Source organism: Labrus mixtus, chromosome 20 (genome assembly GCF_963584025.1).
Source record: "Labrus mixtus chromosome 20, fLabMix1.1, whole genome shotgun sequence".
Taxonomy (NCBI): domain Eukaryota; kingdom Metazoa; phylum Chordata; class Actinopteri; order Labriformes; family Labridae; genus Labrus; species Labrus mixtus.
Window position 1 is genome coordinate 7,566,126 of NC_083631.1, and position 24,356 is coordinate 7,590,481.

The following is a 24,356-nucleotide window of genomic DNA, read 5'->3' on the forward strand; positions in this document are numbered from 1 at the left end:
GACAGTGAGCGGGAGTTTACCTCTGAGACAATCCTGCCTCTCAGAAACCTCTCAGGTGTTTAATGAAGACACAAATGTTTTGCAAAGATTTTTAGAAAAGAAGGAATACAGTGATCGTGTAAATCACAGTTAAACACTTGGACATGTAACATAAACATTCTCCTGCTTGATGGTACGTTTAGTTTTCATCTCTTCAGTTTCTTTTAACGTCACATTTTCCTGATGATTCTTAATTCGGACACAAGTGGAGTCTGAGTTTATTTCAAGTGGAGTCTTTACTTTGTTTCATTAGAACTTTTTCTCCAGTTAATCCTCTCAGTGCTTCTCTTACCTCTTTTTTTTTTGAAGAATAAACACATGGAGCGATAAATACACACAAATGAAAGTACACACACACACGCACACGCACACGCACACACTTTTGACCTCTGTTTGACCTTTTGTGTGTCTGAAAGCAGCAGCTGGCCGGTGGAGAATCCTGAGAACGGGCTCAAACTGAAACTGATCGCCGACATAATCCTGAAAAACAGAGACGGGATGAGAGAGGAGAAGAGAGAGAGCGAGAGAGAAAAGGTCGAGAAAAAAAAAACTGTGGACCTGATCGCTGCGATGGAAAACCACGCTAGAACAGGAAACAAAAGACAAAAACAGATTCATATATATTCCAAAAAATGCCGTCACACTTTATTGAAAAATATGCAACCTTCCATATATTCTGTATGATATAACTGTATATACATCAGACATGGTAACAGAGTTTGTACTGTGCGAAAATACAGAGTCAGGGAGAGTACAAAAAAGACAGAATAACAACGAAGAGGACGACTGACATTTCTCTGACTGAGTGCAGACTCACTTATGACGATCCCATTTTTTACATTGCTTTATTGCTGTGTGTACACCTTCTCTGCACACACAGACACACACACACATTGTGCTCTGAATGTGTGGCCGCTGTCTCTGTATGTGTAATAATCCTCAGTTAGCTCCATGGCTCCCTCTGTCTCCTCTCATAGATCCTCCAGAGCGTCTCTGACCTCCTCCTCCTCCTCCTCCTGCACCTTCTCTGATCACATCGTATCAGTCCCACTTTGATAACCATAGCTGCAAATATGCTTGTTGCACCAATGAGCCTTCGCGCTTTCCTTCCTGGTCATCGTTACATTTATTAATAACACAACATTTTGTTTATGGTTTTCTGGTTAAAAAGTTAAACGAGCAGATCTCTGTGTGATTCTGATGTCTGGGTGGTAAAAATGAAAACTATCAAACTCAAAAAGGTTTGAGAGCCAAACTCTCGAAAATGCAAGCAAAAAAAATCATTTGACAGTAATATATTAATACTGCGATTAAAAAAATGCTCCTGCAATTTAAATAAAATATGTTTGGATTTTTCTTGCAGTTGAGCTGAATCTCTCGGTTTTGGATTTGTGTCTAAAGATGTAGGACATGTCCTTTACGGTCTGTTTTGATCAGAGTGATACCTCTGCAAAATTCACCGTCTTTGGAGCTGGATAGAAGAGTAGGAAAGTATAGAAAAAAGGTGGATGACTAGTCGCTCAATGTGGTCAAAGTAGATGAAGAAATGGTGCAAACTTTAATTTCTGTCGAAAACAAAACTTCTGGATTTCAAATTACATTTTGGGGGAAATGCTAACAAAGCAGTTTTAATTGCAAACATGATTTTTTTTGCAGGCATGTTTTCTTTTTTGCAGTAATACATTTGAATCACTTTTATTTCACTTGGAATAAAAAAAATAAACAAAAAAATAAACATTTGAAGTCGGATTGCATTTTGAAAAGATTGCATACTCTTTCAGATTTTTACTTTTCTTTCCACACTTTGCTCTCAAACCACTTCCAAATACATTCTCAGGTAGGACAGTAGCTCACCTGGCTCACCAATCACAGCAGCCCAGTTCAATTCAGACTCTGAGGTCCTTTGCTGAACATCATCCTCTCACAGACATCTTCTCTGTCTCTCTTCTGCCTAACCATCGAGTGACGGCACAACGGCCAAAAATAATTTCTTCAAATAAAAACAAATCTTCCTTCTAGCACCTCAAAAGCTCGATTCACATCTTGCTTGTTCAGTCAGATGAATGTAGACGTCACAAATTGTAGATTTACAGGAAGTTTTATGCCAAACTATTGTTACATTTAAAAACTGTAATTAACTTTCATATAATGTAGCGAGCCACAACAAGATGTAATACGTTTGAGACGATGAAAGCAAAGTGACATGAAGTTTCTCTTCCTAACTGAGTCTCAGTCGGACTCAGTGTCAACCTAACAGCTGATTTAAAGAGGACATATCATCCCCCTTCTCCACCTTTTCAAACAGTCCCCTGTGGTCTAAATGAAACATCTGTGCTGTGCTTTGGTCCAAATATACCATGAATCAAGCACCAGAGGAGGTTTGTGACCCTGTATAAACCAGCTCTCTCAGAACACTCCGTTTTGGTGTGTGTGTCTCTTTAAATGCAATGACCCCCCCCCCCCCCCCCCCCTGAGTTTTCCCAGTAGACATCACTCCTTCACTAGCGAGAATAAAAATGGCGGACCTGCACAAAAAGTTTTGCTCTAGGCTGGAGGTGGAGTCCATGGGTGGAGATACCAGGGGAGAGGAGGGGATTTTTTTTTCACCAGAATCCCACTGTGACATCACAAGGAGAGCACATTTGAAACGGAGCATTTTTCTCTGTGTTGTAAGACTTATGCAGACCACAAACAAAAGGACTGGATGGGTTTATTTCACATTTTCTTGGTCTGTAGACACTCAGGTTACCCAAATATATGTTGAAAAACACTGTCAAAATAGATGTTTCATAATATGTCCCCTTTAACATCCACTCTGTTCACTTTCAGGACAAGTGTGGCCTCTATTTGTGGTGCGGTTAACCCTTTATAGAACACATGAAGCCGTCTCCACATAACACACTCGTTTGTCCTGAGAAATCTTCCTTTCTTCTACATTCTTTTTTTTACTGTATGAAGACGTAGAGTTAGTGGTGCTTCCCTTCGTTCTGGAGCACTTCTGGAGAAGAGGTTAGTGGTGACACACGTCATACAAACGAGTTCTAAATAACATGTAACATGAAGTATTGTTGAGTAAAGTAAAGGCGTATCTGATAATCAGTTCATTAACTCTATACGAGAGTAAAAAAAAAAAAAAAAAGCATGTGTTATACATTTTAAAGGGACAGTCCACATGGCGCTCTGTCCTCTGCGTGTGTGCTGGATTGTCTCTCCTCCTTCACAGTGATCGTCTGACCCCCACCATGTCCACAATCATTAATGTCACAGTGTCCATATGACTCTGAAAAAAACGCAGTACATGATGATGACGGGCTTCTGTTTGTTATTCATCCTTTTTTCATATAAAAATACACGTCTCCTTCATTTGTTAGAAACCGGTCTCTTGCAGCGTGGGAGGATGGGAGGATCATATAAAGTGATGCAGATTTAGGAGAATATGTGAAAAATATATTTGCAACACTCCCGTTTGATAGAAGATGCTCTCTCCAGTGAAAAGAGTTTGAATATCGCAATCTGTAATCACTTTGAAGAGGGAGAAGCAGCTGGTTCTCTGCAGCGGTTTTAAAAAGTTAAATCCATCCAACAACTTCTTTTTTTCCATTTGTCAACATCCTCTGTTGTTCTGTTTCTGATTTGTGTAAGTAAGCGGGACGTCCTTCCAGACACAATCGCATTCCACGCAGAGGGCTGCGGCGAGCTCCCGTCTCTGTCGTTAAAGAGGAACGACCTAAAAGTTGCTGAAGAGCTCGTACTTCTTCATCCAGTCCATCTGCGGCGCCTTCCTCTTTTCTTTGGAGTGGACCTTCATCTTCTCCTCTGCTGCCGTCGCGCTCAGACTCAGACCCATCTCGGCAAACGGGTCCAGCCGGTTGCCCTCCTCATCCGCCAGCTGGGGGGGGGGGGGGGGGGGGGGGGGGGGGGGGGGGGGAGGGGGGGGGAGAGAGATAGAGACGGACAGAAAGGTTGAGAGGACAGACTGTGATGTGAAAACAGCTGAATGCATGATCTCTGTCACCACCCACCTGTGTGCTGTTTCCCTGGCTGCTCAGGTCGGAGCGCGTCGACCGCATGGACTGCGTGGTGGAGCTGCCGTTCATCTGAGGGTTGGGGGAGCCGTTGGATATGGACGGACCGTCGTAGTCTGTTAAAAACAAACAAACAAAAAACATGCACTTTCTTTAAAATCACAAGAAAGTGAAGCATCCGTTTATGAAAGTTTAAATCAGCATGTATCACAGCGTCTTTTGTAAATGCATCCCTACCCTTGATGTGGCTGACGGAAGGGACGACCCCCCTCCTCTTGAAGTGGTCGTCTGTGTCGGGGTCCACCACCAGCAGCCAGGTCTCGTCTCCACCTTTCTTTATGAAGGCCACCACCTCCGCGTGCCGCATGCCCTCGATGTTCACACCGTTTACCTTCAAAAACAGAAACAGAAACAGGGTTTATCTAAAGTAATGTTAGAAGCCGTCTGACAGCCACAGCTGGTGTCCAAAGATCTCTGGAAACATGCTAAAAAAGGCTTTTCAAAACACAAAGGAATGATGCCTTCACTGACCTGCATGCGGACATAAAACCTGCATTTAATTCTTTATTTAGTCAGATACATTTAATGATTTCTTTAGGCTGAAATTTAACCTAAATTAAATTTCATTTTTAGAATTTTTCTGACTGAGCTGCACACATGAGATGTAGAGCAAGAACACACAACGAGTTCATCAGTTACAAACAAACATTTTGCTCTGGTGCCCTTATTGAGACACGTGCTAAAAAGAAGCATGGATCTGTTTGTGCTTCCTCGGGGTAACTACCTCATCTACTTCCACAGAGCTTTCATAATTAGATCCAGTGTGTGTGTGTGTGTGTGTGAAGAAGTTTATTTGCAGCCAAAACAATCTTCAGGCCAGACATCACTTAGTCACAGAGCTTAAGGCATGTCTCCACATTGCAAAAAAGCAATAATAATGTGACTCACTTTGTCCATTTTCTCCCAAACAGGCTAAAAAATGTGAGCAAGCAAGCAAGCCCAGAGTCCTGAGTCCTATTTCATTTCAGATTTCTGCTAGACTTCAGAACTTTTACAACCAGAACCTCTCCACATCAGTCGACTGGTAACTTGGAAATTCACTTTTATCTGTTGTTGTCACCTGGCCAAGAGGGGCAGCAGCACAATAAACAAGTGACAGACATAAAACACAGATCAGCATGTCCTGAGTCACAGAGCAGAAAAGTCATTATTCAAAGCATCTACTTCCTGAAGCATCGTCCTCCAACACCTTCAATCTACTTCAAAAAAGATTTAAAGAGACCAGCTCCCCCAGACTCAGATCATCCTGCAGGAGCAGCGCACCTAAGACTCCTTTTCCCAGAGAGCCGGTGCAGCCTCCTTCGTCCAGCAGGTGGAGCTGTGGATCAACTCACTGATCCTGCACTGTTTGACGTGACTAAAAGCTTCTGCAGAACTCAACACTAAACTAAACTCGTGTTTTGAATCATGCATTCCTGTAACAGCTGTTCGTGTTGCTTTAAGAGATTTCATTTGCAATATTAAAGGAAAACTTGTAAACACTTAAAAAGGGGCTGCAACAATCCCGTAACAAAAACGGAAAATATTGGATGGTCTGGAGTCGGAGTGCACATGGAGGCCTGTGTTGGTGTAGACCTGGGCTTCTCTGAGGCAGGTCGCTCTGCACCACGCCAACTTAGTGTTGGTACTCAATCTATTATTGATGGCTCTCCTGGGCTCCGGCTATTCGACGGGGTTTCAGGTGTCACATCCTGAGGGGGAATTTGTTTAAAACTCACCACTTATTATGACAGGACGGGACGCAGTGAGGGGGCTTCTGCTCTTATTTGAAGGTGATAAGAAAGTGCTTCAAATGAATGTTGAAGGTCGAAACTGATGGCACCGAGAGAGAGAGAGAGAGAGAGAGAGAGAGAGAGAGAGAGAGAGAGAGAGGACTCTACCGTCCTCTCTCTCTCTCTCTCTCTCTCTCTCTCTCTCAGTAAACGATCGCTCCTCTCCTTGCAGGACTGATAACAGACAGATAAGGAATAAATAAAAACAGACATCATCAGTCAGCCGAGGACGCAGACAGACAGTGTGATACAGAGAGAACAAGCATCTTTGTGTTGGGCCAAACAACAGGTGTTGTGTCACGTTTCACAGCCCTTCATTAACAGTCCGTCCCACACGAGACAATACACTCTGCTCTGCCCACTGGGCTAATTAAAACGAGCTGTACGGACAGCGCAGACGCTTATTCCTCGAGGGACTTTATCCTCAGGGAAACTTTTAACACTGTGTGTGTGTGTGTGTATGTGCGTTTGTGCGCCTGTGTGTACAAAAGTGCATGCTTCGTCAAAGTCACGGCCACCTGAAGCCCGATGGCACACACACGTGTTTTTTGTTTGAGAAACTGCAGACGAGCCTTGGCTGGATCAAAACAAACTGTTTCTGATGCGTCTGCACATCTGTGAAGATGACGCATGTGTGACTTTTAACCCCTCTGTCTCCACTTTGTGTTTTTAATGTCGGTGTTGACATAAACCAGAGCCCTGCGTTGAACCTGCAGGTGATGCTGTAACCTGTTATCCGATATGTAACATCTGCACGGCCTGTTTCTCATTCTGAAATGTAACGCTCTCGTAACTGCTCATCATGTTCCTCCTGGTGGGAAGAGTGAGCGGCACAGTCTGCATATCACAAATGAAATCTTAAATCAAATTAAATCACAAACAAATATATTTTTAAGGCCCTACATTGATTACCCGTGTATCTCTGCCTGACCACATCTGCATGCTTTGAGCTAAATGCTGATGATTCAATGCTGCTTTAAGGATGTTTAGCAGGTATGATGTTTGCAACAAAAGGCAGTCAAGTTTAGCATCTTTGCATGCTCACATTTTCTCATTTGTGCAAAATAAAAACAGGAAACGCGTCAAAGATTCATCTACAGCGTACATTCTGTACATAACTTACAGTAATGAACTGTCAAAATGTGGCTAGAATATTTTGTAAATCCACATTAGTACATCAATTTACTAGATATTAATCCCTAGTATTTTATTTAAGCTCTAAAATACAGTAGAAGAAACAGTAAAAATGACTTCACTTGCATTTCTGTAACTTTACAGTGAAAGGTTTGACTGTGTTCAGTTAAAGCTGATGACAGTTTGATTCGTTAACACACTGGGGGTGCAGCTAGCGTAGTGGTTGGTGCGCGCGCCCCATGTACAGAGGCAGTTTAGTCCTCCAAGCGGGTGGCCCGGGTTCAAATCTGACCTGTGGCTCTTCTCCCACTCTCTCTCTCTCTTAGATTTTTGGCTATATCAACAAAAAGCCCAAAATCAAACATTTAAAACAAAAAAAACTCACAAGCGTATAAGCAAAATATAAAACACAGGAAGTCAACAAACCGAAGAGTGTTATCACTAGTTTTATGTTCATAAATGTACATCCTTTGTTAAAAACAAAAGGTCTAGGTTTTGCTTTGAAAGGTTTTCTACAAGGTGGACAAGGATGGATTAAGTGTGCGTGCTGATTAGTGGGATGTCATGAAAGCAGCCTCTGACATGTAAACGGATATGACAGAGGAGTGAGTGTGATGCAGTTTTGTACGTCCTGTGATGCCGCTCTGAAGTAAGTGAGAGGTCCAGAATATAATGTTTTGAATGCAGTCAGAGCAGGCAGACTGATGAGGCGTTCACTGCCGCCTCTTCTGCCAAACATCCACACAAAGCTGAGCGCTCGCCGCTGCTGATGATCCACCTCCAGGGTTAATGGGGCGTGGTGAGAGAAAAAAAGAAACTGAGAGACAACGGGAGAGGGAGATCTGTCATGGTTGTTCGCCTCGCTAACAAGCTGCTGACAGATAACACAAGCGGTGTCTTGGTGCATCGACGGTTACAGCTATCACACACACACACACACACACACACACACACACACACACACACACACACACACACACACACACATGAAGCAGCCAACTTAGTCATCAGAGGCTCAGATTTTCAGTCCAAACAGAACTAAAAAAAAAAACCGAGATACAGTTATCAGGCTGTTGTTAAGTCTAACATTTAGCATTACTGCAACTCACTTTTCAGCTTCCTGATCAAAACATCCTTCAACCGTTTACAACTAGTTCAACATGCTGCAGCCAGACTATCAACCAGGTCCCCCAAATGGTCACACATCACTTTGATTCTGACTTCCCCTTAATTTCAAATCAAGATTCTTGACTATTTTTAAAGCCCTGTATGGACCAGCCTACCTCACAGAACATCTACGGCCTTACACTCCCAGCAGGTCTCTCAGGTCCTCTGATCAGGGTTTGCTGGTGGGTCCACACTCCAGACTGAAGACCGACAGAGTCTTTTGAGGTCGTACCTCCAACACTTTGGAACGCTCTGCCTTTGGGCGCCGTTGACTCTTTTAAAAAGTAACTTAAAGGCTTTATATGCGATTTTTTTGATCCAGCAGATGTCGCCCTTGAGCACCAGCATGAAACCAAAACAACTCGCGCTGCATTGTTGTGTTAGCATGCTAATGCTAGCGATCTTTATTACGCTCGTATCTTCACACTGCATGTAAATTTACCTGAAATGAGCGTGATCTAGAAACACAGTTAAGCAGTGAGTACAGTATGTTATTCTTCTTTTCTCTAGTCCCTCAATTAAACAACTTTTATACACGAGGGGAGGAGTCAGCCGGCCGTCCTGACGATGTAAACAAACTGAAGATAGGACTTGGAAAAAACTCTGAAAGCATCACAGACAGTGGGACTCGGGTGTTACACTCATTGTAGACAGTCATGACTCACAGAGTTATTTTCAGAGGATATACTTGATTTCTACATTTAAGTCTGAAAAATCACTTATAAAGCCTTTAAGACCTCTTTATAAATATATTCAGGTTGCCATGATATCAACAAATAAAAGCAACAATATCTCTTACAATAGCATATCATATTGTGTGTTGTGTGGTTTTGTAATTTCCCACCTTGGTAAAGGCTTGAAAAGTGACTCAAAAGCTCGTTAATTGAGCTGTAATCAAACGATGAACTATCAGACATCTCATCTTTACTTTGCTTCATGTATGCATCGAGTCAAACAAATAAAATTGCTTCTAACTGACATACATTTGGCCTGACACAGTCTCGAGGGCCCCTCATCTTCATTTGTTTGAGAGCATGTTAATGCGATCCTCATTGAGTGTCTCCATGGACAAATGAAGCTCTATGTGACATCTGTTCCTGTCATCAGTGACCTGCAGCAGGATGTTCCCACACGCACTCAGCACACAGAAAATGTTCTGCATCTGCTGCTGATGACAAGACTTTAACTTCAATATGAAGTTTAAAAACTCCTTCAGGGGCCTCGTTTGAAAAAACATGCGGAGAGATGAAGTGAAGGCACTGGAGGATTTGATGAAGGACTCAATGGTAGTGTTTAAACCATCAGATAAGGTTGTTCAGGACTACGATCAATACAGAGTAGAAATTACGACCACAACGTATAGCTTATTAGTGGTTATCTTTGTCATGATTCACTCGTGTTTAATTTGTTTATTCCTTATTTTGTTGTCATTTCCTGTTTTATTTTGTCACTTCCTGTCCTCATGTTTGTCTATTCCCTGTGTGTATTTTCTGAGTTTAGTCTTTAGTGTTTCCTGTTTTATTTTGTAGGTTTCTGGTCTAGTTTTACTTCCTCCCTTTTTGTGTTTCCCTCCTTTTTTTTTAATTGGCCTGACTGTCCTCACCTGTATCTCGTCAGTCTCACCTGTGTTTGATTGACCCCTGTATTTAGTCTCTCTGTGTTTCTTCCCTTCTGTTTCAGTTCATTGTTCAACGTTCATGTATTTGTTCCGCTGACTTTTGTTGGCATTTGTCTTTTGAACTGGAAAAAGTAAGCTTTTGTGTTTGATTAAATATTTTGGTGAGTCTGCACTTGGGTCCTCTACATTTGTTTTTGAATGCCTGTGTGACCGTCTTAGCTTAGCATGAAGGCAAGAAAATGGGGAAACAGCTAGCTTTGCTTCAAGACGTGTCTGCTTTGCTGCCATGAAATGCTTTCTCTGCACATGACCTCCCATAAAACAGCTTTTTGTAGTTTGACTAGATTCACCAGAAATTATACTAAAGTGAGTTTTTTTTTTTGACCTTAAAGCAAAGCTAAGATATTTGTTTCACAAACAAATATGCGAGAGCTAAATTTATCCTGCAGGCTAGTTGACAACTCTCTTCCTAAAACTCCATTTTCATACTTTAGGTTCATGTTCAGTAAACCGGGATGTATAGTTTCATGTGAAGCATCTTTAAGGTCTCTGCATATCCGTTTTCTAAATCAAATCATCATCAAATACAACCAGCAGATTTATGAAATCTAATCAACAAGTCTGATGGGAAATGTACCCAAAATGTGCAGAAATCTGGAGCATGTTTCTTTATGTTGAGGTGATCCTGACTGATCTCTGTTTAACTTTGCTATCGGACCCTTTAGGGGGGGTCCTGTTGAGCCTGCTCTGAACCCTGATGTGCAGCTAATGAGGTCAGAAGTTTTGGGACTGAAGGGTGAGAGTTGTGAGTTATCTCACTGGAGGAATATCTTCGCATGAATATTACTACAAGGGTGTCATTTTTTTTACTTTTTGAACAGGGAAACAGTTACCCAAATACCCAAACTCTTGTCACTTATACCCCCCCCCCCTCCTTTTTAGAAATTGGAGTCTATGAACTATATCTTCATAAATTCACTGTTAGACTTTGTAGGACTGTTGTAAAGTTGCAGCCTTATTTTCCTCTTTTTGGTCCATGTATCTTCTCTCTGCTGCTTTTCTCTCTCTCTCTCATTGATTTGAAAAACTCTCAGCAAACATAAACACAATTCCTCCTCTCCTCCCTCCCCCCTCAAACTGATTTTTAAGTGCCTCCCCTATGACCGGCCTCTTCTCTCCATCCTGACTCTCAGTGAAGATTGAGTCCAGGCATTCTGGTCCTGTTTTCATTCAAAAGAGTGTCCTGACAGCAGACACAAGTGTGACTCCTGCCATTTTAATGACAGCTGTGATAATGTTGGAGATGGGGCTCACATCTGTATTCAATCAGGTGTGGGAGAAGAGTGCATCATTTCAAATTGTCACAAACTTTTCCTGAAGCCTTCGACTTTACATTCAGAATAAAGCTGAATACATGAGTTTAAATAGCAGCAGCAGCTCCTAAGAAAGGGAGGCAGTGATATAGATGAAGTACAACTCTTAATAAAAGAAGACAAAGGTGTATTTATTGATTCATTTGAGGTCAGCGCACAAAAACTCGTACAAAGAGTTCAGACACTACAGAAGAGTGATGCTTCTTCACAGAGGCAAAAATGCGGTGGTGAGAGTTTTCTCCACCCACTCGATCAGACTCTTCTCTGACGTGCACCAGATTAACCCAGAACCATTTATCAATAATCACCTCATTAGTGTTTGTCCTCATTTTTCACCATCCCCTCAACAACCTGCCAAGTGCTGCTGTGTCGGCCGAGTGCAGGAATGCATGAAAACCCTCATTCATCTTCTTTTTGTTTTGTTGGTGCCAGATAATTTACTGCCCCCTCACAGCTTCTCACAACTTCTTATCCCATTATCTTCTTATCAATCACACACATACAGCAGGCCTAACTGTAACACTTTGTGACCTTTGACATAGTGTGTTATTCTTACCTCCACCAGTCTGTCCTGCGGTTGGAGCCCCGCATGATCCGCCGGTGACCCCGGGTCCAGGGAGCGGATGTACTGTCCGGGTCGGGACCGGTCACTGTGGAGGTTGAAGCCGTATCCCATCTCGGTGCGAGCCAGGTGGCAGAGCCGGGGGGCGAGCTCGGACGGATCCACTTTGGGCCGCGACTGGGGATGAAGCTGGGACTGGGAGAGCGCTTCGGCCTGGACAGGAGCGTCCTGGAAGAGAAGTGAGTACTTTTTTAATCATGCAGAAAATAACCTTTGTCTTGTTGCTCAGTGTGAGCTCGAGCTCATTCAAGTTGTTCATTAGCGTCTCGAGCACACATTGTAAAGCTGCACATGATTAGTCTACCTAATGATGTGTTTTTTATCAGCTTTGCATGTTGTACTTTTAACACTTTAGGCATTGTTCATAAAGATTAAATGTGAAGAAGAAAAAACTGAACTGATATAGAAATGAAATCAATCAATAAAAGTAGAAATCTAGTGTTCACCACAAAGACGTAAAACAACATGACAGGCATGAGGGTTGTTCAGCTCAGCAGTAGATTGAAGATGCATGTGGGATGCTCAAGACAATTGAAAGACTGGTCGATCATTTGGTGGATATAAGCGAGGAAAGCTGTTCTCTGTTGATCCCAAAGTAGGAAATATAATGTTGTTGCAGCAGTCGGCTATCCAAGCAATGCATGTGAACTTACCACAAAGTAGGGCTGCATGATTAATCGTTAAAAATCGCATGCACATGCCAAGAAAAAGATGTTCCCTGTCAGCTCTCATGGAGCTGCACACAGCGCAGGAGTTGTCAGCACTTATATTAAACCTGTGTGATCATCTGTTTGTGATTTTCTACCTGCAGACCAGACTTTCTTTAAGGAGACACACATGACACAAACGCAAAGTTCTTCTTGATGCTTCTGCCATGTTGATTTTCTAAAGGCTGACATTTCTTCTCCTTATTTGCAAAGTGGAGCCATTTCAAATGTTTAACCTCTATTTTTGTTATTTGCCGTCGTCTCTATTCTTGCTGTTGTTTGTGTTCTTCTGTGTTTGGTTTCTTTGGCTTTGCTGAACGTCAAAGCACTTAGTAAACCTGTGTTTTACAAGGTGCTATATAAATAAAAGTTGTATTATCATACCTTAAAACGGTGCCAAACATTTAGGCGTTGGTGAAGTCAGAGTGTTATCTGATCTCTGCTGAGCATGTGAACACAGCAGGTGACTAAACACACGGCTGACTCACTTTGAGATCTCAGAAACAAACACCTTTCTGTAGATTTCACACACAAAAAAAAGTTATGGATGGAAAGCAATTAATGCAAAAAGTCCTGTCCAAAATGTTTTTCATTGTGAATGAAAAAGATAAAGAATCACCACACTTCTTCCATCGCTGGTAACTTAATTATTCTCCTTTTAGTCCTTTTTATGTCGAGCTTTCATTCAGTCACATTTCCTAAATCAGTGCACTCAAATCTCGAGTGAAAGCGTCCATTTGCAGCCTGTCTCTGACATTTCTAACAGCCTGCATGAAGACATTTATAGAAGCTGGATAATTGTGCCTCCAGCTCTTCAATGCCATCACTCTGATTTTTCCGCCTACACACACCAGGGGGGAAAAAGTGCAGCGAGGAGGGATGATGGCCAGCTCTGTAACCTTAGCTGATTTTCTCTGCGAGGTAACAGACAGGTAGAGCGGGTGTCACATGACCAGATATGAGTGTGCATGCAGGGTGACATGTTGTGTGCACAGGGACCGGTCTGCAGGCAGATTATGCAACGTGAGGAGTCTACTGTTTCCGCTGCATATGTGAAGCTAACATCGCGGTCCAGCTTGTGGCTGCTAAAAATACATATGGAGTATGTGGGCAGAGAGAGAGAGAATGAGAGAGACAGACAAATACAGGAATGTAAAAAAAAAGATGATTTTGATAGAAATCTTGTTTAATTTTCAGAATTCTTTCACCCCTTTAACTCCCTCTGTGATTATCAAACATCCATCTTAGCCACAACAGGGCCTTGAATTATCCCCCTAGAGTGTTAAAAATAACAAAAAGCGACCGATATTTCCAGTTCAGGCGCTACATTTTTTAGGTAAGCAATGCCTTAGTCTGCCCGCCCTGAAGAGGGAGGATAGAAACAGAAAAGACTCCGTAAGTCCCTCCAGATCCTCCTTCTCCAGGCTGCAGAGGAAGTTCCTAGGGCGGGGAGCAGGGGGAGATACTTGAGAGAAGAAAATAAAATATATCCAAAATCAAATGTGTTAGCATCCTGGGATTGCAGAAATAGAGAGAGAGAGAGAGAGGAGGAGAAAGGGAGCGAGCGAGGCGTGAGAGCGAGCGCGTGGGAGAGACAGAAAATGAGATGCAGCGAGAGGATTGAGAAAAAGAGTTCAAGGAATGAATCAGTGGAGTTAAGAGCATGCAACAGATAAACACAGAGAGACATGAGCTGTGAGAAAAATCAAGATGACAGGAGCTTCCAGTTAGCGACCATGGGGAGGAGAGGGGTTTACAGTGTCAGAGAGAGAGAGGCACAGCTGGGAGTCATTATGTGGGGGGAGGCTCAGGCGTTTGCCAATCTGACCCCCGAATTCCTCTTGAAGGCCCGTCTGAACCGAACTCACCACCCTGTGGGGCCTGTGCCGTCTCTTTTCTTAATGTTACAGGGGTCGAACTATGACAGGTTTTTAGACTTTGGTACGATTTGAATCCTGTTTTGATACCACGGCAACAAAACTTCAAGTCAAATATTTGGTAATTTCTTGTTTCTAACTACAAAAAGCTGCACAAATACATTGCTCTCTCTTTCCTGAAGGAGTTTAGTTGAATATTTCACTGAAAATCGGAACACTTGACCACCTTTCTACATTGTTGTGTGCATTTTGAACACCTTCATTTGGCCTTTTTGATCTTTGGTTTGTCCTTTGTCATGCTCACTTTGTGCGATTAAATCTGCGCCGTGTATCCTCTGGTGAAGACGCTCGATCTGTGAAGTCTCCTGGTTCAAAAGAGTTTTTGTACTTTCAGTCGTAACGGCCTGGAGTTACCACACAACCTCTCCAAAACAGAGAGGCCATCAAATGAAATGTGGTCCCCCGTGTTTGTTTGAACAGTGGGTGTTGAAAACCTTATGGTTCTCGACCGAGAGAAAGAAACATCGATGTCATGTTTTTCCCTTTGTCAGCACACGAGCCTGTCATCAGGAAAGCGCTCACTTATCAGAGCAGCAGACATTTAAAAACAAAACAAAAGTCCCAAAGGGAGGAGAAGAGGTAGGGAAACACAGTGTTCGTGTTTTTTTTCCAGGCCCATGAACGCAACCCTGCTCAAAACATGTTCCCATGGAAAAAAAATCTGCAATAAATCAGGTTTTTCTATACAGGAAATACAATATGGAATATTTTACACCCACAGCAGAACATTATGGCGTGTGACGCCCCAACACACACACACACACACACACACACACACACACACACACACACACACACACACACACACATACATTGACCTCCTGACTGCGGCACACTGAGAGGATGTGCTGTCAAAGTGCCATCCCATAAATTCCTTCAGCTTCTTGTCACAATCGGCCTTTGTTTCTGTCCGTCTGTGAGTACATGTGGGGGAGAGACCCGTCTACACGCTTGTGTTTGACCCGCTTGTTGTCTTACCTCATTTTGATTTCATGAGAGGTGACTTCTTTCGCTATATTTTGTAGATTTCAAAATGAACTGCAGAAAAACTTTGACTAAATTTGCACGTTTTATGCAGGTAACTAAAAGTCGCTGTGTCTTTATTTCTGTTTTCCATAACTATGAAATATTCACTTTTCCCTTTTTCTTTCTAGCTGCTTTCATCTTTGTGGGCGGAAATAAAAACTGTCACCTACTCATAATGTAGCTGATAAAACTTAATGTTAAACTCATTGGTGCATACATTCTGCTGCCAACTTAAATATCTCCTTCTGACTCATTTTAAAGGTTTTATAAACACTCATATGATGGATGATGTCACGCTAAAAGAGGCTAGAGCTGCATGTTTGGTAGCATCATGAAGGGTTAAATCATGTTACTCTCTTAGCCCCTCATGACCCCGATGAAGGCCACAAGCCAAAACGTGTCGGTGTGATTTGTTAATAAAGTTGAGTTCATACTAAAAGTGTTTCTTTTTGACCTCTTAGCCTTTCACTCTTCATGCACCCAGCTTGGTAGTTGGTGAAGTTGTGCCGGAAAATCCCGCTCCGCTCTCTTAGACCCCTTTCAGACTTAAACTCCGGACATGTTCTAGATCATTTCTGGACATTCAGGACCTGATTTTTTTCAGGAGCTGCCTTTCAGATGTGCACCTCACAGCAGGAGATTGTCCTTGTCCCCCTGACTTCATGCAGACTTGTTCAAGTTCTGCCTCTACTGACTGTTATTTTATGCCTTTTAAGATTCACTTTTATGTTGTGAATGAAACAAGCGGCAACCCAAGAGTGCGCTTGAGGCTGGCTGTGGAAGACCCGGAGGTCACATACACACCCCATTCCATTTTTTTAACAACTAATCTGTTTTGATTTTATGAACGATACGAGTTATGCACAGGTAGACCAGAGTCTGATCTGATTGACAGGCGGATGCGGTGTAGCGATTTGTCAGGAGGCTTAAAATCCGCCTCAGCTCCAGCTCTTAAGCCTCGCTCAGACTGCCGGAAAATCAGGCCGATTTTGGACCGATTTGAGGTAACGTGAGGTACTGCGTTACTTCGTCGGGCAGGATAATCTTAAGGAAATCCTGCAGTATGTGATGCGTTTTGCGATATCTTGTAGTGTGAGCGTGTTTGAAATTTTGGAGAAGATTCTCCGGATGTGTGTGTTGCTACTCGAATTTAAAATCAGGACGTTTATTAAAACTCCTGCAGTGTGAGCCAGGCTTCAGTCTGTCGTTAGGGCGACTGAAAGTTAGGCTGACTCAGCATTTCCAGCATGGCGTCCGCCATCAATGAGACTCCAAAGCCCCCCTGCAGGAACCAATGTGTGTCACTCAGGCTTTGTCTACTTTTATTTACAGTCTATGGAAAGTCCCCTTTTTTTTGTTGAGGCTTCGTTTGAACAGTGTGGTGAGGAGTGAGGGGAAAACCTGCGCATACTTTATTGTCTGATTCTTCTCACAAGTGAAAAAACTAAACCTGCAGTGGTGGTCTGTCGTCATGTATTTGTGAGTTTAGGATTCTTAATGGGAGCAGTCTGCTGTTTGACTGGAAATAAAGACACACCAGTTTACATGTTTCATTTGTGAGTCTATTTGTGCACACACACACACACGTGTTATGAGTATATTTCCTTCTGAAAAGCGACGGCTGGCAGTGGCGTTGGCAGTCGATGAAACTCGATCTCAGCCTCTTGAATAATTGAGCGCCGGCCTGCTGCGATGGATGGATCATGACCGCTGTTAACCCTTTCACAGCCAAGGATCATTGGCTTGGCGCGGGCACACAACACAAAGAAGTGTGTCTGGGCACGCATCCATTCATGTGTGTGTCTTTGAGTCGTTACAAAGAGACCTAAAATCCTGTGTGTGTGTGTGTGTGTGTGTGAGTCAACGATGCCATGTGTGTCAACAGAGCTTTCACTTGCATGCTTCTAATAGGGGATTATGGTAAACTTAATATCCCCAATCTAATAAATCAGGAGGTCCAGTTTCCTTTCAGGAGTCAGAAGTATTTCCCGAAGAGTTTGGCTCACTGATGGCACACATGGCAAACTCTGTGGCACGGCTAAGAGTGCAAGCGTATGATAATGTATTATTATTATTATTTTTTTGTTTATTGTGGGTACAATGCATGAGACCCAACATATGGCATAAATTGCATATATATAAACAGTGATGACAGGGAAGTCTCATGTCAAAGCATCTCAGAGAAAGTCGATTCTGCAGTCAAACTGAAAGCACATGTTTTTCTTCCATGGCACTAATATCGTTTTTTTATTTTTTTTATTTTTTTTATGGCTTTCCACAACTCAGCCAGAGTTCTGCCATGAACCTCGAAACTGTATCCAAGTTTATTATAAATGCTGTTTCTAAAGCTGGAAAAATTCGATTTCAAGTCCACAGCTTGTTCTCCTGTTGGACTTTCTGCGGAGAATTTTCCAGAAACCTTCAGCAGCGTCTAAAACGGCTCAGAACAGCGACGCCTGCCGCAGCAGAATGTGAATCAAGTCTGAGAATACAAGTCTGTTTTTTCTGAGGTATACAACAGATTAAAATAATAATTTTCATCAGAGCTGTCCTCAGTTACAATATATTTAAAATATGACGTGATATATCTAATAAATAATTTATTCAAGTTATCATCACTAGATTTTAAGCCATGGTTTTTATGTGATGCCAAAAAATTCTGATTATTAAAGGAGCTCTGACTGGAAGCGTTGCTGATGTTGAAAAAAACCAAACAACAGTTGCATGTGGGACTCTTGTTGATGTCATTGTTGTCACCATGCAGACAGCGGTGAAACCAGTAAAGCCAGTCCTCTGACACAAACACATGGTGGATGAACATGTCTTATCTTTTTAGAGTTTCTTTGTGTAATGTTTCCTGACATTGCCCTGCATGTGCGTGACAGCATGACTCATCCGTTTTTACCAAAAGCCCACATGCAGTTCATTTAAAGGGGATTTACCAAATTAAGTAAAATTGCTGAGCCTCAGACTTTCTGGCCATTACAGCCCTACCTTTAAAACTGTGAGTGTGTACACGTGTGTGTGTGTGTGTGTGTGTGTGTGTATGTTTGTGTGTGTGTTTGCCCCCACATGCAGCTGCGCTCAGTGTTGCTCAATCACGGAGGAAAAAGAGCAGATCGGTCCAGTTCACTGAGGGTGAGAAAGAGAGAGAGAGAGGAGTGGGAAGGGAACGAGAGAGAGAGAGAGGAAATGACAGACAGCTGGAGGAAGGCAGAGGGGGATTTGGAGCTTGTGAAAATGAAAACGAGGGAGCGTATGAATATGAGAGACACTAGTGAGCAACAGAAGAACATGATAAAGAGAAATAGAGCAGAGAGGCAGATGATGCACTTAATAAAGCGAGTGGGGAGAACATGAGAGCACGAGGACTGACTGGAGATCAGTCAGTTTTTTGCCTCTCTGCTGTGTTGTCGTTTTGTGTAACTGCTCTATCTGTGTGTGTTTGTGCGTCCAGCTCTGCTCTACTGGACCTGCTGAGATGTGTTTACAAAAGTCTGCTGCAGTGTGTCTTACTCGTGGTTCCTGCTGTTTAAGTGTTTCATTAGATCATAACAATCAGGAGGGAAACTGAGAGAGGAGCTTAAAGGTGGAACGCTCCCCTCTGAGGAGCAACATGATCAGATCAGAAAACTGACAACACTGTGTGAGTCATGGAGTGAGTTTTCACCAGAAACTGTGTGGACAAAAGTCAGCTCTGTTATCACAACTAGTTCAACACCAGAAATCTGCACCACAGCTTCAGGATGAAAAGTGGAACTCGCAATGGAGAAGATTTATTTTGTTGTCTGTGGCAATCTGAATCTCAAGGTTTCTGTTTATTCCACTTCCTGTTGTTGTTGTTTTTTTCTGCCTTGTTAATTCTGATTTTTGTTTCACGGACAGCGATGTATTTTTTCCCTCCCTCGTGTTGTTTTTTGTTCCTGTCAGCAGTTCACTGTACAAAGTTAATTTTCTAGAATATACCTGTTTAAAAAAAAACTCCCTTTTGCACTATTTAAGACGAGAGAAAATATGAAGTCAGGCTGTGCAATATGTCACATTGAAGGCAGCGAGCAGCGTTGAACTGCTAGTCTAACAACGATGATTTTAAATGTATTTTAAATATGTAAAATGAAACATTCAAAAGAATAGTTGCATGAGGCAGGCATGAATGTGGACGATTGTTCACACCTGTTCCAAGTGGCCTGAAACTCAAATGTCAGGTTTACTGTAAAGCTGTAGGCTGAAACATGCAATCCAGTGGAAAACTCCTCTCCTCCCCTGTGAGTGCAAACACGTCTTAAAGGGTTCTGTTGCTCGAGGCCAAACTGTCACTGAGGACAGATGAGATCGTGATGGATTTGAAGGCCCGCAGCTTGACTGGTTTGAATAATTAGCACAAACAAGCTGTCACGCTGACACCACTTCAGACTAAAACAAAACACCCAGAGTGACGCTGTCAGGAAGTCTTTCTGTTTTACACAGGAGATTTATTTTACTCCATAAGCACAACATGTGTTATCTCAAAACTACGAGCCTTAATGCCAAAAATAACAAACATTGCACCACTTGTAGTCCAAAAATGTAAATGTCTTAAGTCATATTTTCCTTCAAGGTTTAAAGGTTAATCTCGCCTACTGTGTTTGAAAGCGCTGTACAAAATTAGAAACGCCTCAAACACACACTCGCTGATTCAGGTTCTCTTTTTGTCCCAAGAGGGGAAATTAGTTTTGCAGCAGGAGCACTCAGACAGACAACATACACAAGAACAACATGGACGGACAAATCAGACCCAATTAAAACTTCAGACAGAGACAGTTAGCTGTGTCATGAAATGGCTGCATGTGTGCTCAGGAGTTAGCCACAAACTTGATGCTTTGGGCTGCACAATAAATTGCAATGATATATCGATAATGAAATATGAACGTCCGCAACAAACACAATAAAAAAAGTGGAATTATAATATTTAAAGAATAAACTATTGCTCACTCAACATGTGCACATTGGACCTGTTGGAAGCAGACATTGGCCCCACGCTGTCCAGCTCAAGCTGCTATCAGATTAACATTTAGTGGTAAAAACAGTGTTTTGGATGTTATCTTCAGGAGAGACTTGTTGCAAACACTTATACTGTGTGAAACATTGCGGGAGATAGGCACAGAGTCAGAGCTAATCCTCACATTTTTATATGTGTTAAATTACTGTATGTCATCTCGTTAATAACTCATGTTCTCTGAAAAAGGAACAAAGAAAATCTGTCATCTGTAGCAGTTTGTAAGCCTGTAAAAACTTTGACCAATGTCTGCCACGAGGTACCAATCTGATGAACCAATCAGACGCCTTCCCGTCTCCCTGCTCGCTCTCTACCCAACGCGTGCACGAGCCCACACTCAAAGCGATGATCTGAGGTCCGCCTCTGGAGCAACGGTGCTCGTGCATGTAAGTGAGGGGGCGTAGCTTTCGAGGGAGCACAGGGTGGAGGGGGGGGGGGGGGGGGGTGTAGACGGAGCACTGAGGGGAATGCTACTTTTAAAATCATGCTAGTTTTCGAAAAACTACCAACCATGCCTTAAACTGCTGGGAATCATGTGAATTCCCTGGCATTTAAAGGGCCGATAATCTGTTCTTTCATGCAGGGTTCTGAATTGTCTGTATTTTTAAAAATCACAATAGGTATCGCAGGAAGAAAAGATGAAGCAATTTCTGTTGTTTTTTTTCCAACATCGTGCAGCCCTACTCGTTGCTCTGCTGGCCAAACAGAAATATAAAGAACATGTGCAACAACTCGTACTCTGTTTTGGTGTTTTTGTTTCATATTCATTGATTGATATTCTGTATCTCTCACTGCTCTCAGATCATCTGTGGATCTCTGTGGACAAACTGTGAGTGGAATTGATGAAAGGGAACAGAAACCACTACGGTCTTTATGATCAACACATTGAGCTGCATCACAGTGAGTCCTCGTCGGGCCTTTCTCTAGGGATTTTTAAAGAATGTCCTTTTTGAGAACGTGGTATAGAAACACTGTTTGAGACTAAACATGAACAAAATCAGCTGGTTTTCCATAATGAGGCTTTTGTGAGTCTTGTATCCGCTGATGGCAACATGTCACGCTGATACGACCTTTCTGAGAGAGCGAGAGCTTTAGTTTCCATGAGAACCTGCTGCATGCAGCTGGTTGGATTTCCATGGACATAATTCATGCTAAAGAAGCTGCTCGTCACCGCAGGAGGAGAGGGATGGGTGGAAAACAAACGGGAAAGATAAAACTGAAGACAGTGTCCAGATCACATGGGATCTGTCACCCCTCTTTTAGACCCTCAGTGACTGTTCATCAGCTGTTTCTTATCCAGCATGTCAACATATCCTTCTGTTTGGTTTTCACAGTCTGAGCATATCATGAGGAGGTTAAAGACACTTTGCATTTAAAGAGAGAGAAAGAAAGGAGGGGGGGGGGGTTTCACCACCTGTCTCTTACTATCTGTCCTCACTCCATTCTTCCTTCATCTCCTGTTTATTCTGCAGACTTGCGGCCTGTGTGTCATGGTATTAACATCTCGTCTTTCCTGCACTGATTCTTTAAACCCTCCCACTCGGTCTCACCGCTCTGCTGTCTCTTGAGTGGCTCGTTACGACGACACACTCCCATCGCCGTGAAGTGAATGCAACATTTCTGCACGTTGGAATTTTAAATGTCAGTTTAAATTGTGTGGGCTGCAGATGAATTCAGCTGGCTTCTGCAGCCATGTGTATGTGTGTCACAGATATTCCAAACTTAAATTCTGCTTTTCACTGTTCGTATCCCTTCCTGTCAATTGTTGGATTTAAATATGTTTAATATACTTTCCTATGGAGTTAGATCAGTGTCAATATTCACAAATGCACACAGAAGGATACCCAAATATATTTTATTCTATATAATGTAAAACAAATCCACAAATAAAAAAACAAGATTCACAAATGTATTTCTGATTCACACACAAATATTTATAGTTTTGTATATATCTAATAGAAATCCACAAATATACAAACTGTTCAGTCTGCATTTACAAACTGTTTGTCATTTGTGAACCTCACTGCATTTGTGTGTGGGATTTTTGATACATACTTTCCCTCTACACATATGAACGGCTGCCCCTGAAATCCTCCTGATCTGGTTGTTCTCACATGCACCTCACCTCACAGTAGCTAAGTATCCCGGTCAGACAGAAGAAGGGGCGAGGGGGTCTTCTGAGGTCAGACATGACGTACAAAGAAAGACGCTGAAGTGGCAAACAAAGCAGCACAGTCCACTATAAGACGCCATAATGAGAATATTTAGCTTTCTATAAATGCTATGTGTAGTTTGACAGAATCACAGTTAAAGTCTTGTAGACTGCAGTACAGTTTTTTTTTTTCTAAATCGGTTTGACCTGTAATTGATCATCTATATAAATGATCTGTTTTTTTGTATTTTAAATTTTTATTATATATACTTCAGCCACATTGCCGCTGTCCCGGCAATGTAAACAAACTGAAGATATGACTCGAAAAACTCTGAAAACATCACAGACAGTGGGACTCGGGTGTTACACCCATTGTAGACAGTCATGACTCACAGAGTTATTTTCAGAGGATATACTTGATTTCTATTACATTTAAGTGTGAAAAATCACATATAAAGACTTTAAAGCCTTTTTTGTTTTTTTTGTCTTCATTCTGTTTTAAATGTCTGTTGCTTTCAATGCAAATAATGTTCCTCTGCATAAAAATTCACAAGTGCGATTATTGTTACTATTATGCTTGCTGAAAATGTCAATAAAAAAATTAATTAAAGAAAAATAAACAGTCTATGGTCGTGCACTGATCACAGGGACTAAACGTTACCACCCCCCTCCCTCCCACTCGCTTGAGGTGAATTCTCCTGATTTTATCCTGCTGCGTTCTCACGTCAGCTCACTCTGACTTTTCTGTGAAAATCCAGGGGAGCTGTCAGGAGAAGCTCCAGATAAAGTGTGATCGTGAGGAATTGGGCCGTTTTCGTTCACACATGCAGCTCGGCGCAAGTTTCTTGTGCAACAGTGAACTGTGTGTGTGTGTGTGTGTGTGTGTGTGTGTGTGTGTGTGTGTGTGTGTGTGTGTGTGTGTGTGTGTGTGTGTGTGTGTGTGTGTGTGTGTGTGTGTGTGTGTGTGTGTGTGTGTGTGTGTGTGTGTGTGTGTGTGTGTGTGTGTGTGTGTGTGTGTGTGTGTGTGTGTGTGTGTGTGTGTGTGTGTGTGTGTGTGTGTGTGTGTGTCCGTCCACACCCTTGTTATCAGTGTGTGGCAGATATTGCATGTCCCATTGATAGGATGTAAGAGTGAGAGAGCTGCTGGAGAGGCGGGGGATCGGAGGAGTCGTATGGTGCTGAAGATTTTCTCTGTTTATGAGAGTGGAGTTGAAACAGTTAATCATGAAGTAGTTTCTGTCATCTTTTATGTAAAAACCCTCTTTGCTTCTAGCCTCTCAAATAGATGTATAGCTTTTTTTTTGTAATGTTTGAATGTCTTTATGATACCTGCTGGAAAGGACCAATAAAAAACCTGTGCTTCATCTTGTGCAGTTTCGAGGAAACAGACGTTTCTTAAAATTAATTACATATTACAAATACATTCTCTATGTAAGACATCACGGAGACATAAACAAGCTCTGTGTGCAAAGGGGAGGCCTAGAAAATGACACCCAGCTAGAGTTACGTTGCTCTATCTGTGTGTGTGTGTGTGTGCAACAGACAGCAGATGGATATAAATTACTCTCCCTAACTTTCTTTCTTAAGCAGAATGAATCAATTACAGGGAATTTCTGTCTGCAGCTACACCACACATCCTCTCTCTAACCTCACCTTACCACACACACACACACACACACACACACACAC

General features: G+C 42.3%; 1 protein-coding gene across 2 annotated transcripts in view; it reads right to left on the reverse strand.

The window, feature by feature from the left end:
• Positions 1-660: 660 nt before the first annotated feature.
• Positions 661-24,356, reverse strand: part of LOC132954518 (Na(+)/H(+) exchange regulatory cofactor NHE-RF2) — a 36,219-nt gene continuing 12,523 nt past the window's right edge. For both annotated transcript variants that reach the window (XM_061027086.1, XM_061027087.1), the window contains exons 4-7: positions 11,745-11,978; positions 4,302-4,455; positions 4,062-4,180; positions 661-3,928 (exon numbers count right to left, since the gene is read on the reverse strand). In XM_061027086.1, the coding sequence (XP_060883069.1) occupies positions 3,767-3,928; positions 4,062-4,180; positions 4,302-4,455; positions 11,745-11,978 (669 nt within the window). In that variant the 3' untranslated portion in view covers positions 661-3,766. The remainder of the gene's footprint in view (positions 3,929-4,061; positions 4,181-4,301; positions 4,456-11,744; positions 11,979-24,356) is intronic.